This window comes from Taudactylus pleione, unplaced genomic scaffold (genome assembly GCF_031769625.1).
Source record: "Taudactylus pleione unplaced genomic scaffold, aTauple2 ptg000154l, whole genome shotgun sequence".
NCBI classification, from domain to species: Eukaryota; Metazoa; Chordata; class Amphibia; order Anura; family Myobatrachidae; genus Taudactylus; species Taudactylus pleione.
The window spans coordinates 18,094,680-18,110,253 of NW_028284556.1; the positions used below are offsets into that span (position 1 = coordinate 18,094,680).

The window sequence follows — 15,574 nt, forward strand, 5'->3', positions numbered from 1 at the left end:
ATGCGCACGACGGAGCCGGCTCTGTCGTGCGCATGCGTGAGACCCGGCTAATGACGGGTGATCCGTCGTTAGAGGTCTTGTAGCAGACAGGGCGAGCTGTCGATGTTGAGTGACAGCTCGCTCCGTTTGTTGGGCGGGCCAGGGGGCGTGCCCGGCTAAACGGAGGCGTTCCTGTCGGAACGCTTGCCGTTTGGGGGCGGCCCCACTGACATCATCAGTGATGTCAGTGGGGAGCTTCCTGCTCAAACAGAGCAGGAAGTTCCCTGGGGCTTAAGGTTGACGAGACCCTACCTTAGGGTCTCGTCGTAAGCCCCAATGGTAGCGATGGTCTTGACCATCGCGACCATCACCCTTAGCGGTCGTTAGAGCTGTGGGTGTTAACCCACAGCCTAACGACCGACATGAAGGCGGCCGTTCAGGATGCAAGCGGCCGCCCTGTTTCAGAACGACCGCTTTCATTCTACGACCGCCTCTGAATGAGGCCCACAGTACTTTCCTTATGGCCACTAACAGTCTTCTACTAGGTTCTGCTAATTAAGTTTTCACTTGTTTGGGGTCTAGGAAGGTCTCCTTAGTTTTTCATGCTTTTTTCCCTGTTCATTTTTTGGACAAAATTTGCACACTCTCACCGGGAGTAGTGCAAATTCGCATTTCTAACTGAATTGTGCATATCTCGGGTGCGCGCATGAAGGTGAAGTGTGTGAATTATAAGTCGAAGTGTGCAAGTTTTTCGCCTTTTGCAAACTCTCACCTTATTGAATTCCCTTCATAGTTGCAATGTGATCCAAAAAATACTGCTTCACAAGAATGCAACGAATAATTCGATATAAAACACTTGTATATATATCTGTGTGCAACTGAGTCTGAATCTGTATAACGGAACTTGGCAAGAAATAAAGCTGCGGCTGCGTATATACAGATTTCAGTCGCACACAGATATACAAGTGTTGCATGTCAAATTAATCAGTGAAGTCTTGTGAAGCTGTTTGGTCACATCTAGCTGCGACTAAGCCGCATATGCGAGTGAAAAAGATGCTAGGCGCAAGCAGAGTCGCAATGGACCTGGCACACCAAGATGGCTGTTTGGCGCGACTGCGGCAAAAGTGTACGAGGACACATCTGTAGACATCACACTGACTACTAAGAAATTAAATTAATAATTTAAATTGCCATTGTCCAGGAATCAGAAAACACTTTCTACTGTTTTTGTATTTTTTACCAGATTATTTGAAGGAAAAAAAACAAATATATATATGATAGGTTGAGACTTTTGCAATGAAAAGATCTATTTCACATTATTTGTAGCAGTTAGTAAACCAAGTGAGATTAAACCATCTGTGGAAATTGTAGTAATGGATTCAGATGGAGGATAAAAAACATTAGGAAAAGTTAAGTCAGTGGGGAGTGGGCTAATGACAGATGTACATGTTGTCTCCTCACATGACCTTTCTGTGCTGTTACTTAACAGACGGAGTATTAGCTGCCAGATGTTAATCCCCCAATTGGCATTTTCTGCTTAAAGGGGTTATCTTCTAAGCAGTAAGTATTCAGTGTTAAGACTGGAAACACTGCATGATAGCTAAGATTCCCAGAGAATGCTGCTCACTGAATCTCATACAATACAGTAAAACAGGAAAAAGACTTGGCAACAATCACAGGAACTGCAAGTAATAAGAACACTCACATAAATAACAAATTAATTATTTGTGTACTAAAAGATAATGTCATTACAACATAGGGCCATATCCAATTAGCCACGGTAAATTACCGCGGCTAATTAGCTCGCCCGGGGCTCGGCCTGACAACGGCGCTTACTGTATCAGGTTTTTTTTTTCGGGACCTGATGTGTCCCAAAAAATAATCCACGATAAGTGCCGTTTTTTCGCCCAAAAAAGGGCGAGAACACATAGGAACCACGATAAGCTGGCGGGCCTATGTGTTAACGGGCGAACCATACAATTATTTTGCTCAAAATAATAGGATAGAGAGAAAAAAAATATTGGCAAATATCGAAGATAATCGGCGAAAAATCCCTGTTTTTCGCTGATCACGTTGATCAATTAGCGCCCGAACAGTGTTCGGGGCTAATTGGATATGGCCCATAGTCTAATTGTTTTCATATTGTTTTGTTTAATATGCACATTAGCCCTTTCAATATAGTGAGGGAAAAGTAAATATTGGAAGTCAGTAAAATGATTGAAGCACTAATTGTATGGAGTTTGTTTGTGCTCCCCATGTTTGAGCAAAAGTACAAGTCCCACAGCTCCTTGCACAGCAAGGTGGGAGACATCATGTCGTCTCTCCACGCATAGTGCAGGAGCCTTGAAACGGAGGAGGTCAGATTACAGCGGGAGGTGAGCTTGGCGATTTCCGTCTCCAGGGCATCCTACCCTATACGACGGCACCGGCCTGACTGGCCTCCTTACAGCTTTAATCACCATCTGCTGTTTTGCACCAGACCTAAACTACAAACTTGTTGTGAAATAAGTGATATTATGTATTGCAATGTTACATTTAAGAATGTAGAATATAATAATAGCAGGTCATGCATCTTTCTGTGACAGCTGGGCCCTACAGGTATGTAAGGAAATATTCTTGCCAATGCTTTGAACAACAATATTTGTTCTATGCTAAAAATATATACAGTATTAGGTCTAGTTTCAAGAAGCAAGTGAGATGAAAGAAAAGCCATGGAGAACATTTCTCTCTAGATTGTGAATGCATAACTTTATCTGGGTATTTAGGACAGGTCTTTACCTGTGGCTACTAGACTAGGCTGGCACACATATGCGCTACTGACTTTTACCAAAAGAGAATGAAACCTTGTGTCATGAAGCACGCTTATAAAGAGACTTACTGTAGCTTACACTGATAAGTTCTGTAGATAGTGCACCATAACGTATATTATTATGAAGTGGTATCTGAGTATGTGAAAAATTTAGGTACAAAACCAAAAAAGAAACACTTTCACATAAGGAATAAAACAGTAATAATAAAACAATAAGCAATTTTAAAGTGTTAATTATATTAAACTCAGTTTTCAGGCACCATTATTCCCCCAAACTACCGCAAATAAGAGTTATACAAAGTTACATACCTCGTCATAGGTGTATCTGTAGTCTGCTTTCTTTGACTTGAGGTCCCATAACACTACTGTACCGCTCTCATAACCAATTAGGAGCTAAAAGACAAAACACTAACATTAGACATGTAATGAAAACAGTGGCCACTTTACTTTACAATTAATATTGGTAATGTATCTTAAAAATAAGATTAAAAAAACCATCTGAGACAAAAGCCTACAGTTCTCACATATTGGAGATACCGGGCCAGATGTTAAGTTGGTGGCAAATAGTGTATAAAAAGCATGTAAAAATGTTGTATTTATGCCCATATGAGGAATACGCATCGCAAGAAATGTACAGGTTGGCACCAGTCCTATATGCACCTGGATTACACCAGGCATGCGTCACATACACTAATGCATCATGATTTCAACTATTTGTTTTGCTTGCAACATACATATTTCCTATTAGTCAACAATAAAACTTTGATAATAGAGCAAAAACATTTCTCTGTCTCATGTATGAAAAAAAACAACATTTACAAATATAGGAACACAAAACCATAATATACCCCAAAAGCAGTCATTAGTGCTGGCCACCATCATCATCAGTAACTCGATCTGCCTCTGAACACCTGTAAATGAAACTGCTTTTTAGGATGGATATGCTCCTGTGTCCCAGTCTGCATCTGTTCACAATTGTGCAAACATGCCCTTACTTTACTTGGCTTTTGTTAGAACACCTTTCCCCGAAACGACCTACCTCTCCAGGCGCAGATCGGTATAGATGCCACGGAATCGGTACGTAATGCCGGCTGTCAGGATGCCTCCTGTCAAAATACCGACAGCGACATCCCGATTGTTGGTATCCCTTCCCCCTTCTCCCCCTAACCCTACCTTCTTGTAGCCTAACCCTAACCCTCCTCGTTAGTGCCTATACCTAAGTCTCCCCCCTTCATGCCTAAACTTAACCTTCCCCCCTTAGTGCCTAACCCTAACCCCCCACAGTGGTGCCTAACCTCCCCCCTAGGGGTGCCTCCCCACCAAAACCTAACCCTAATCCCGCTACGCTGCCTAAACCTAACACTCCCCCCCCCAGCAGCTAACGCTAAGAGCGCCTTACTTTGTTCGGGCTGCCGTCCTTCTGGATTCTGGCGTCGGGATTAAGATAGGCGTCTGTATTTCAACGCCTATCTTAAGTCCCATGTCGGACTTTCAGTGATGGGATTCAGACCAACGGCATGCCGTCCGCCAGTCTGATAACTTCATCCCGGTGCCACAGAAGTCCGCATAAGAGAGCGTCCACTTCCTGAGCATGTGCAGAGCGATTTCGCACAAGATACACCATGCAAACTGACTAACTCTGCCAATGTTTGGAGCCTCTAGAAGAAGTGGATGAGTTACTGGGGTCCTCTGCTCCCTATTGAGTTTAAATACAGGAGGGTACATTCCCATACAACCAAGGACCCCTGCATAAGAAAGAGGCCCACAGTATCACTACAGAAGGGGAGAGTCCCTGCATATAAATGTAGCAGCCAAATAGAGAGCAATAGATGCAGGAAGGCAGCATGAATGAGAGAGAACTGAGGAGCTACAAAGAAACTCATAGTGTAACATGTGAAGGCTGGGATGTGGTTAAGATGCCGGTGGACGGGATACCGGACGTTGGTATACCTCCAAAATGCTGACGCCCATCAGGAGGCCGGCGCCGCAATCCCGAAGGGATGAAGATACCGATGTCTGCATCCCGAAGGTATGTATACTAGCCATAGCCCTGGGATGAGGGGGTTAGGATTAGGGACCTCCCGGGTGGGTTAGGTGAGGATTAGGCTGCGAGGTTAGGCACCACCGGGGGAGGTTAGGCACCACACGGGGAGGGTTAGGTTTAGTGTGTGGGACGGGGGGGTTAGGGTTAGGCACCATCGGGCAGAGGTTAGGGTTAGGCACCACCAAAGGAGGGTTAGAGGGGGAGGGCTAGGGTACTTACCAGCCCGTCGGGATTCTGCACGATTGGGATTCCGGCGTCAGTATTTGAACTACCGGCATATCATACCCATTCCGTGAAGGCTGTATGTACAGACTGTGGATTGTGAAGTTGCAGTACTCCTTTGGCAGATACTTAATCCAGTACCATAAGTAGTGCACCAGGCGCTTCATGCAAAGTTAAAACTGTCATGACATTGCCCATGTGGCAGCCACAATGAAAGCAGATGTCAAGACTTCTAGTGCCTTTAAAGATGTGTTGACCATGAGAAATATTTCACTCTATTGTGTCTACTACATGGAAGAGTACATATGGCATTTTTACCATATGAGTGTGATTTATTCTGTTGACAAGCAGTATGTGGATCCCGCAATACCAGCACCGGAAGACAAGACATACTGTATGTATGGTCTCACGCGGTAACAAGTTTTACAGAATGCCGTTCTTGGCCACTTTCCAAATGACATTACACAATGCACCCAATAATATTATAGTTGATCCCAGCAAGCTGACCATGTCCCCAAACTGTTTCAGGGTGAAAGAATTATCACAAATAAATAAGATTTACAATGGGAGGAATAACATCTTTATAAAAGCCAATTATACCACAATGAGATTTGTTTCTTTATGTAGGACAAATAAAATAAAATTAGCACTAGTCAGTGAATTATAACATCTGGCCATACATAGTAATAGGAGCATAACACTATTGTAGAGGAAAAAACAAACATATCTCTTCTGGGGAGAGGAAGATGGAGGAAGAGGTGTCAGTTCATGCTCCCAAGGCCTCAGAGAATGCACAAGGTCGGCAGGTGATCAGTAAAGCCAGGTTTGGCTTCTCAGTCATGAAAGTATGAGCCTGCACATGCAGGAACCTCAGGAGCAGATGAGCCTGTATCACTGGGCAACATCATCTCTGGGTCCCATACCTTCAGCACCCACTGCATGGCCAGTGTTCTTCCCGGAAAATTTTTCCAGCTGGGTGGCATTAAGAAGTAGCTGGGCGGGGGCCTTCGCAATGTTTTAAACCTTGACCTTATAATGATTTGAAATAACATTTTATCTATTATTTCTCCTCTTCTTATTCGAGGCCCAGTCGTCTGATTATGAAAAAACTGCAAAGTCTGTAGGATCTGGTCCTTTTTATACAGCTCCCAGATACTGTCCCCACTTGCAGGCTTCCAAAGTGCCGGGTGGTAGGTGGTTTCTTGCCGGGTGGTGCACCCGCCAAAACAGCCTGGGGAGAACACTGATGGCAATCCAAATACTCCACTAACATCTACTGGATCATACTGGCAATGTAGCACAACCATGTAGGTCCTCAATGTGGTTATTTGGGACACAGTGCCACAGATGGAACCTTTACAATGCTTCTCTGCAAATACAACGTGTGGACACATACAGCCCTTGAAAAATCAAATTGCTCCAAAATGCTCTCACCCAACTGTACAGAAACATTTTGCTACTTTTGAAAAATCACTTCACATAAAAAAAACATACTCCTAAATACGGATTTTACAACTTGAAATACAAAGACAATCTGCTGAGAACATTTATAAGAGAATAATTCCACTTCATAGAAAAGTGATATATGCATACAACCCAGAAAAGAAGATTTTTTTATGGCCTATTACAATACAATGTTCCCTATGAGATAGGAAAAAGCCGGCAGAAAATGTTTTTTCTCCGTCAGCTGCTTCAGAGTGAAAATGTGCACAATCATATCAGTGAATAGCAGATGTTCAAATTACACTGTGAAAGGCTTTAATTTCTATTTAGTAGAGAGAATGTAGTGTTGTATTGTTATTTGTAACTGACGTCAGCACTGAGGAATATGATGATCTCCACTTACCAATCGTGTCAATTAAAATATTAGATGAGAGACATGATGGCACTTCAGTAGTAAAGCATGGTAGCAGACACAGGGTCTCATTCAGACCCGCTCGCGAGCGGTGTACGCTCGCAATCGGGTAGATGTTACCCAAATGCGCATGCGCACGACGGAGGCGCCTCCGTCCTGCGCATGCGCGAGACCCGGCGAGCGACCTGGAAGCCGTCGCTCAGGGTCTCGCACCAAAGGGTCTCGCACCAAAGGATCTCGCACTCACCATGCTGTCGATGGTGAGTGACAGCACGCCCCCTTTGGTGGGCGTGCCGGGGGCGTGGCTGCCCAGATGGAGGTGTTCCCATGGGAACACCTACCGTCTGGGTCCGGCCCCACTGACATCACTAGTGATGTCAGTGGGAGCGTTTTTGGCTCTGATAGAGCCAAAAGCACTCCTGGGCTTGCGGCAGCGAGACCCTACCGCAGGGTCTCGTCGCAAGCCCGATGGTCGCGATGGTCTTTTTGGCCGCTCGCATAAGCTGTGGGTGGTCACCCACAGCTATGCGAGCGGCCAGGAGGCCGCTCCATTTTAGGCTAGGCCGGCCCTGATTCAGAGCGAGTGCTCTGGTCAGAGCGTCCGGCTCTGAATCAGGCCCACAGTTCACTTACAGCTGGACTGCTTAAGGGCTTAAAGGCTAGGTTTGCTGGACTTTAATTCAAATACACTCAAAAAGGAAATTTTTGTTATTGGCAGCCCCTGTCTAGTTGCTCTAGTATGTAAGCTAGCTCTCTAATAGAGATTGTCCAAGACTTCCCTTAGTTTAAAATTTCTCATCTGTTTCCTGCTAATTATCATATATTAGATATGCATTGACATAAACAGGGCTTTTTTAACACTAACCTGTTTTGCATTTTTAATGCATATTTGACAATATTTTTTGTTATTAGTTCTGAATTCCGAATCAAAATAGCTTTTGAAACTTAAGTGTAGGCGCCTGAGGGAAATTACACACATTACTGACTGAAGGAAAAGCATCTGATGCAAAATTAGGGTGTGGAATGTTAGCGTGTCAGTTCTCATGTCGACATGCATTAGGGTGACACGAGAATGTCGAAAGGTTGACACACTTAGCATGTCCACAGTTACCATGTCGGCATTCAGCACATGTACACGGATGACATGACGACCTAACGTCCCTGTTGCCCCTGCGGTTATTTACCTTGTCCTGATGTCAGTGGCATCCCCCCCCTGCAGACTAACTCTAACCTCCCCTCACAACCTAAAGCTGGGTACACACTTGAGTGTTATCGGCTCGATATGTAGTTTCCGCCAAACTGGAACAACATATTAGCCGGCTCGCTCAGTGTGTACGGCCAATATGCGCAAGCTCCACAGTCGTTAGCGATATATTCCAGGCGGCCAATCGGACAATATCGCCGTGCAAGGTAATGAAGGACAGAAAGAGGGATTGTTTCGTCCTTTATTACATAGTTCTTATGTGTACCACGTATACGATATGTTGGCCACCATATCGTCAGGGTACACATTGTCTAGTATGTACACAGCATAACCCTCCTGGCAGCACCTACACCTAACCGTCAGCATTCTGAGAATGTCGACATGTCACATAGTGACATTTCAGATGCTGGCATAAGCATGACATTCTTATATGACATTATGAATGTTGACATGGTAAATGTCGACTATATGACTGGATACAGTAATATTAAATACTGTAGCTATCTAATAAGCATTCAACTAAAGTCCCGGCAGGTGATGTACAATTGCAGTGACAAACTTATCTTAAAAGGGTATATCCTGGTAGAGCAGGTGCTTTCTTATTAAGACATAGTGATATCAGCCAGCATGACACCATTATAAAGTGTATTATGACAAAGCTGGAAGATTTAAAATTAAAGAAACTTCGAATTTTCTCATCGCTCGAAGCTGTTGTCATTTGTTTGAAGTACGAAGAAGACATGGAACATGTATTTCCAAGAATACTATATACATGTTAGCTCCGCTATGGCTCATTATAATCGTTCTCTAACCCTGTACACATTCCACCTGATATACTGTACTTATGCTGTGCTATATAGGATATTACATAGAAAAGAAACAAAAAGTCCTCCACCCTCATAAAACCCAGTAACAAACAGAATAATGTATCCCTGGTAAAACATAGCATTTAAAGGTATGTAGTCATTATGTTGACATTCTGAATGTCGACATGATCAAGTCAAATGTAAACAATCAACATTTCGACATTGGACATAATGTCAACATGGTCATCTTGTCGAGACTATGAATGTGGGGGTGGCTGTGGTTAGGCTGCCGATAGGGTTAGATTTAGGGTTCTAACAGTATAAAAACATTGTTCCCATTATGTCCATGTTGACATGCATGTCGACATAATATACCACACCCCATTTAAAAGTAGTAATTAAAAATTAAAATAGTAAATTATACGACTTATAATAAAATGTGGTAATGTGGTGGTCCACTGTCTCCCCTCCCTCAATCAAAGCACTTTAGCCATCAAACTCATACCTTCCAGTAGCACCTGAATTTTGTGGGGCAGAATTGATTTCCCTGGGGTCTGAAAATAGTGGAGCCTATAGTTTTTGGTTAGTGGCCGCTGCAGATATGAGCATGATTTGTGGCACGGCATTGTTGAATCAGTGACATAGTAAATTTTGTCCCAACTTTTTTATTTTATTTTGAAAACTGACCTTTCTGGCAAGGATATAAAAAGTACTGATGATATTATCACATAAATAAGCTGTTTGGTATATGATCTATTGAATGTTTTACTGTCACAATGATACATCACCTACCTTGCCTTCATCCATTGGATTATCACTTATGTGGACAACTGGTCCTGGGTGTGATTTGGATGATCTGAAAATAAAAACATATATAAAAAGATAAGAGATACAGGTAAAAAGAGGAAAATGAATGTAATTACATAATTATACATAAAATATAATTGCCATAGTTAAAAACATCATATAAGCATTTCTAATACAAAGAGATGTTAATATATGTATAAACTCTATAAAATAAAACCAGTGAGTTCTGTTATTACCTCTTACCACAGCTAGTTCTGAAGTCACTACTTTAGCACACTGTTAGTTGGATACAGTACAGTGCACTGACCCAAATCATACTTGCCTCCTTTTTGAACGACAGCTCTGGGATATGCGGGGGTACTGACTAGTGACTTGCGTCACACGGCCCCGACAGCTTTTGTACAATGCCACAAATCATATCGTGCAGTGGGGTGGACACAATAACACGATTCCCAGCAAAAATCTGTCAGGGTAGCCTAATTTCCTCAAAACTCATGGATCTCTTGGATACGAGGTGTGGCTATTAAATAACGAGACTGATGCTATAATTTATATTTAATTATAGTAAGTACATTTTAACTCTGTCCCCCTTCTGCATCCCCACACTGCTACATTCTTATATTCCATTGGTCAAAGTCGTGCTGTAGCTCATTATCTGTCAGCTGTCTCCACAGCTTCGTCATTTTCTTCTTTACCTCAGGAGCTGATGCAAAACGGGTTCCCTTGTGTACAGATTTGACTTTAGGGAAAAGAAACAAGCCACACGATGCTAGGTCTGGTGAGTATGGAGGGCATTCTAGCACTGCAATCTGTTTCTCAGCCAAAAACTGCTTCACATAGAGAGCTGTGTGGTGCATTGTCCTGATGGAGGATAAAACCATTTTTCCGCAACTCTGGCCTCTTCTTCTGATTCTTTACCGCAAATTTGCTAGAACATTTTTGTAGTAAAAAACCTGTTGCACCTTCTGGTACCGAGTCTTCTGAAATAATACCCTTGATATCAAGGAAAACAATCAACCTGGCTTTGCATTTAGATTTACTTTGAAAGGCTTTATACATTTTTAGTGATTATGGTGTTTTCTAGTGCATGGACTGGCGTTTTGTCTCAGGATCATCACAGGTAATAACTATCTAAAAAATTAGAATCCTCTTGAATCTGTTCCAAAATGTCTGTACAAATTTGCTTTTGATTTTTTTTCTCCTCAGCAGTAAGAAGCCTTGGAACCATCTTAGCACAAACTTTTGTCATGTTAAGATCTTGATGCAAAACTTGCCTAACCATTTCTTTGTAAATGTTTACCATTTCTGCTATCATTCGGATGCCTTGAATGATGTTCAGGAGGTGCCTCCATGGCCATATGCTGCTGCTTCTGCTGACTAACCAGAGCTGTAATGAAAGTGTCTCTTGTGTCCCAGAACACAAGAGACAGCAAAGACACCCCAAAGGGAGACAATTGATTCTATTTACATTCAGCATTGGACTGCCAGAAGCCTGGCTAAGAATACCTGCCAAACTTAACGGTAAGTAAGAAGAGCGGGACATCGCCATTGCTCATCCTCACAAGTGCAACACTGCACCCATGCACAGTCCACTGCTATAAGGAGACCTATGCACACACATAGCATATAGACAGAGACCCTCCACCCCTAGAAGGATCATCTTACATCCTAGCAGCCAGTCAGTTGTCACACCAGAGGTGTATTAGGGATACGTAGATACAAGGTATACTACGGAAAGAGGCTCCCTAAAGGAGCCAACTTATCTCCCAGGCAACTCAGTGAACACTCCTCACTACCATATTTAATCAGGAGTGCTTTGTCTCCAATTGAATAAATTAGTCTACATCGAGCACACCCAAAACAGTTCAGTGTGTTTTTTTGTATGACATCAAATGCCACACAGGTGCAGCGCTGAGTACAAACCCTGTTTTATCTACTTTTGAACTAATAATTTTTAGGACGCACAGCAAAAACACCACTACTTGGAACGCTGTGTGACAATAAACTATGTGTGCCAGAGGGGTGAAACTTGCAAAACCGTTTTGAGATAGTCCAAGGTCAATGTTCCCCCACTCCCTTTTCACTCACACAGTATGGTTTACTTTTTACAAGTCTTGTTATTTAATAGCCACACCTCTTAGTCCCTGAGAGTAGGTATTTATGTCCCCAATATTAACATTCGCAATAGGACTCTTCTTTACTTAATACGTGCTCTTAAAAGTATCTCCTTTTGCTTATACATACCTCCCATTATTACATATCTATAAAGTGAGACAAGGAGCATGACCACACCATGTTAGAAGCTGATTAGTTGCTATGGGCAACTTTGTCAATTTATCTCTCTCAAAGGTTTGATACATCTCCCCCTACATCTATTTTACTCTATGACACCCACCACCCTTTGTCTCCTATTTTTCATTACTACTAAATTTCTCATTCTTTCTCACTCGCTAGTCTGCCTCTCTTGCCTCCTCCCTCGCTTCACCAGTCCCCTGTCCTGCTCTTTTTTCTCCTCTCTTTTTTGTTAGACTTCAGTACCATCTCCCCATCTCCTCCGCAGACCTTTCTAACATTCCTCCAGTACTTGCTGCTCCAATCATACACTGGCTGCAGCATGTACATGTCACTGGGTTGACCTGTTAGTGTGTGCATGACAAGCATGTGTGCATGGAAATTGTTTTTAAACTTTACAGAGGGCTAGTGTAATTTATTTTTCATTTGTTTCTGATCATGTTTATTTATTACTGTCAGCAAATTTGCTGATAGTTGGCAACAAGAATGACAGCAGCTCACAAAAACTAGCTATGCAGAAATGTCCTTATGTACATGCATAATTGGTACTGAATGCTGACCTGTGTTTTGTATACAGATTGCAGAAATGTTGGGGCAAAAATATTTCACAGCTTGATTCATATTAGTTTGAATGTATTGCTTGGAAAACTCCTTATGGAACACAGATTCCAGATACTGTCAATTGCTAGCAACCCTGCCAGTGTAGTAGTGTGTTAACCTGAAGCTAATGTAAACACTCTACATGCGGATACATAATGCATTTCCAAAACACAAGGGGAAGGAAGTAACAATTCTGCCTGTTATGACACATGAGAACAGATATTGCAGCATTAGCAAAACCTCCTGCTGTTATGGAAACAAGTACTGATAACGCTTTCACACAAAAAAAAACAACCAACACAGAACAGAATTTTTTTGTATAAGGTCACAAAAACAAAACAAAACTTACATTTACAAAAAACTAAGGTGAGATCTAATGTAATCTCCTACTGAAGAATATAGGGCTATTAGAAGTAACGAGTTAAGGAGTCTATTCACTAAGCCTTGGAGAGATAAAGGGAGAAAGATAAGTCCCAGCCAATCGGCTCCTAATGCCCCTTTCAGACATCTCGAGATTCCCGGGAATTTGGCCTGCCTCAGCCAAATTCCCGGGTAGCCGCGTCTGTCTGAAAGGTACCTACCCAAGAACATGTTCACAGGTAACCGCTCCTTCAATTGACCAGGGTTTTTCGTCCCAGGAAATTACCCTGCTTCTGTCTGAATGGTGCTACCCGGGAATTTACTACTCCCAGGCTACACCAAGCAGCTTTTACATGGAGTTGACAGCGCAGAGAGTCCTATAGGACGCTCAGCACTGCTGCTTTGAGTTGGCAGCACAGAGTGTCCTATAGGACGCACAGCGCTGCTGCTCACCACCCCCAGTGCCGGCCGACTGTGTACAGAGAACCCCAGCCGGATGGTGGGGACACCCGCCGGCGGGTCTCTGCCACAGCGGGCCGCCCGCCAAGCTGGTCGCTGTGTCAGCGACACAGGACCTCAGCCGGACACTGGGGACACCCGCGCTGGAGACCGCTGACTGGTCCCAGCCATAGCGGGCCACCAGCACTCTCGCTGGACCACCAGGGAATTAAAATTCATTTAAAAAAAATAATAATAAAAAAAAAAAATCTGCATTATGATTGGTCAGGTTCCAGCAGCTGAATGATGACATCATCATCAGCCAGAGAGGGGAAAGGTTAGGAGGAGCAGACGGCAGAGAAGAGGCAGGTAAGCAGAAAAACCCTGCTCTTGTCTGAAAGGGGTCTACCTGGGAATTTCCCGGGTAGACACTGTAGTGTAAAAGGGGGGGTCTCGACCAAATACCCGGGAATTTGCACAGGAGAAATTCCCGGGTCTGAGCAGGAATTTCAGGGGTTGTATATATGAAAGGGGTATTACTGTCATGTTACAGGCTGTGTTTGAAAAACGACAGGAGCTTTCTACATTTTATCTCTCACCAAGGCTTAAGGTGCATATCCACTACACGACTAATGAACGACTGAACGATAACGACATCGTTATCATTCATTATACTGTGCAGTGGACAATGTGTTCAGTGCAGGCACCCTCCCTCATTCCCGAACATGCACAACCTGATGATATCGTCAGGTTGGGCAGTATGTTAAGGCGATGAGAGATGCCGACAATGACACTGCACGGTTAATGAACGATTGAACGATAATGATATCATTATCGTTCAATTGTCCATTTATATTGTGTAGTGAATATGCACCTTTATTGAATAGACCCCTAAGTCACATAAAAGTCATGGTACTCCAGTGTGAATCTAATCTAATTAATAATTGCTGCAGTGGTTGCATTATTTCTTATAATACACAAGTTCTAATTAAAAACTAAATGAAATGGCACAAACAAAACTCAGCACACTAACACAAACTTATAAATTACAGACATACACTGAACCATCTGTAAGGCGATTGGAGAAATACTCTGACAACTCTGGGGGTATTTAAACACACTCGCCTGGACCAGTGAGTGGTTCACAGTAGGTGACAAATGCACAGCAGAGACAACGCGTTTGTTAGCAACAACTTCTGATAGGAACATCTGAAGACGTAAATGAAGCGCTTAGTGGGCGTGTGGTGAAGTCAGAATGCACGGTTTCTACACATCATATGTTAAACATCTGCATTAAACTGAATAACAAGGTGAATGAGTATGGTGAAGAGGTGTACTGTACTCAATAGAGTAGCTGGCCCAAGTTGGGAGGTCTCTTTAATAATGACACAAAGTATATAGAGAACTGACACTTTTGGGCTACACCACATGATCATCACACCCATAAAGGTAATGTACAATGGATGGATAGGTTTCTGATAGACTTATAATCGTTATAAAAGGACCTTGTGGATAGCAATACTAGCACCCCATTAATAGATTTCAACTTCATGGTTTAATAGCCTGCCCTGAGTTCAATGTACAATATCAGACAATATGGCATGGTAGTATCTAGATTCCCTTCGCGGAGAGGACCCTGATGTCATCAGCTACTGTCCAACGACATTCCTTAACATCCACGTGGACATAGAGGGGGAATATTATCTTGTGGCAAGCGTAGCGAGCACGCGAGGGGACAAGTTTCTTCTCTAGGTGGACTTTATGGGCATGGAACCGCACTTTCGCCCTCACTGCACGTCACTTCCAGGTCCCTAGCGCGAAGGGGAAAATAACCTCAACCAAATGGTAGTGTCTAGCAATGAATATTGTTGTTTAATAACCATCTATTTCTTTCTCCTTTTATTTGCACGGATTTCATAATGACATGTTATCACTGGACCATCCAGTATACACAGTCTCAGACATCCATTTAATTAATATTATTTAAGTTCTCAAGATGCGAAAATTATTGACCCAATGATATAGTCAGAGATTAAAGATGTCCGCTGCAGAATCCTCAATAACTTAGGACAAACCAGCAGAACCACCCCACGGCATCACAAACTAAAGAAGTGAATAAGTGTAAATTATGATGCACTTGCATTTATTCTCTTCTTCT

The 15,574-nt window shown here is 42.9% G+C and overlaps 1 protein-coding gene across 2 annotated transcripts in view; it reads right to left on the reverse strand.

Moving 5' to 3' along the window:
• The window catches only part of STXBP5 (syntaxin binding protein 5), a 468,219-nt gene that overhangs the window by 196,157 nt on the left and 256,488 nt on the right, over positions 1 to 15,574 (reverse strand). For both annotated transcript variants that reach the window (XM_088474382.1, XM_088474383.1), the window contains exons 6-7: positions 9,712 to 9,775; positions 3,098 to 3,181 (exon numbers count right to left, since the gene is read on the reverse strand). In XM_088474382.1, the coding sequence (XP_088330508.1) occupies positions 3,098 to 3,181; positions 9,712 to 9,775 (148 nt within the window). The remainder of the gene's footprint in view (positions 1 to 3,097; positions 3,182 to 9,711; positions 9,776 to 15,574) is intronic.